This window comes from Plectropomus leopardus, unplaced genomic scaffold, assembly GCF_008729295.1.
Source record: "Plectropomus leopardus isolate mb unplaced genomic scaffold, YSFRI_Pleo_2.0 unplaced_scaffold19750, whole genome shotgun sequence".
Taxonomy (NCBI): Eukaryota; Metazoa; Chordata; class Actinopteri; order Perciformes; family Serranidae; genus Plectropomus; species Plectropomus leopardus.
The window spans coordinates 1-1155 of record NW_024621330.1 but is presented as its reverse complement, the minus strand read 5'-3'; the positions used below and the strand labels follow the sequence as shown (position 1 = coordinate 1155).

The following is a 1155-nucleotide window of genomic DNA, read 5'->3' as shown; positions in this document are numbered from 1 at the left end:
AAAAAGATGCAAAACTAATATGTTCATTATTTATTATTTAGACGAAATATATTTGAGAGAGCCCAAAACGCCTTATACTTCAACCGTAAACATGCCTAAATAATTTATTTATGACTGTGTGGGAAAAGGAGGGATGACAGAAAGCACAGTTGACTCCTCTGGTTCTTGTTATTTCCATGACTTTTTAGGATCCCCCTTCTCATGATGGGGTCCAACTCTGAAGACAGGGGTTAAAGAGGATTTAAATTAGCAATGGCTGCATTAACGGATATAACTTACAGTATGTCTGGGTAAATAGTTTGAACGTTGTGTTTAATTTTGCATGCAGCTTCACACAGTGTTTCCCTGTTACCTCGTCTTGCATCGTGGACACAATCTGGCCCACACCGTCCTCAGCATGGCCTCCCTCAGAGCCGGACTCCCCCACAAGTACACTGCAGGTGTGCACACAGCGTTGAAACGAGCCATGATGGCGAAGAGATTAGTGGCCTCGTTCCTAAACGTCAGCCCTCCTGCTCCCACAAATCTGAGGATAATATTAACAAAAGAGGGGGCCCATAATACCAGAAAAGTTATAACAACAAAAATTATAATTCTCAACGATTCCTTGTTGTTTTCTTTCTCGGCGCTGGGAGGGTCTCTTTCAAGCTGGAATCTGGCAACAACGTACAGTTTGATAGTCATGACCACTTTGGTGAGCACAATGATTTGTAAGCTGATAATACCGAAAACATACACCTCCATTGCTTTTGAAAGTGGCACGAATCTTACAACGATCGTCTGAACATAGACCTGAAGCCAACAATAGATATTTACAGTGATAATCACTCCCCGGGTTATAAAACGCGTGTAGATGAATGGATGACAAACAGCAAAATACCGGTCAAACTGTGCGAATAAAAATGTCATTATGTTAACCCCAAGAAGAGAAGGTAACATATTATAAGTTCCATTTCTCGAAGGATATCCCTCTTGAACATCAAACAGACCAAGATAAAACACAGAAAACCCAACCAGCGTGTCACAAATACTAGTGTTCAGCATGAAAATAAACCTGTTTTGGAGGCGGAGAGCTCTGGTGGAGAAAATTGTAACGACTATAGGTCCGGCTACCAGAACAGCAGCCGTAGCGAATAAAAGTTGAAAAATAAAAAC

General features: G+C 41.3%; 1 protein-coding gene across 1 annotated transcript; it reads right to left on the bottom strand.

Moving 5' to 3' along the window:
• Positions 1-290: 290 nt before the first annotated feature.
• Positions 291-1149, bottom strand: LOC121965365 (kappa-type opioid receptor-like; the record flags this gene model as incomplete). Its single annotated transcript, XM_042515517.1, has 1 exon — positions 291-1149. A coding segment is annotated over one exon (801 nt), but the record flags the coding sequence as incomplete, so codon positions are not given.
• Positions 1150-1155: the final 6 nt, after the last annotated feature.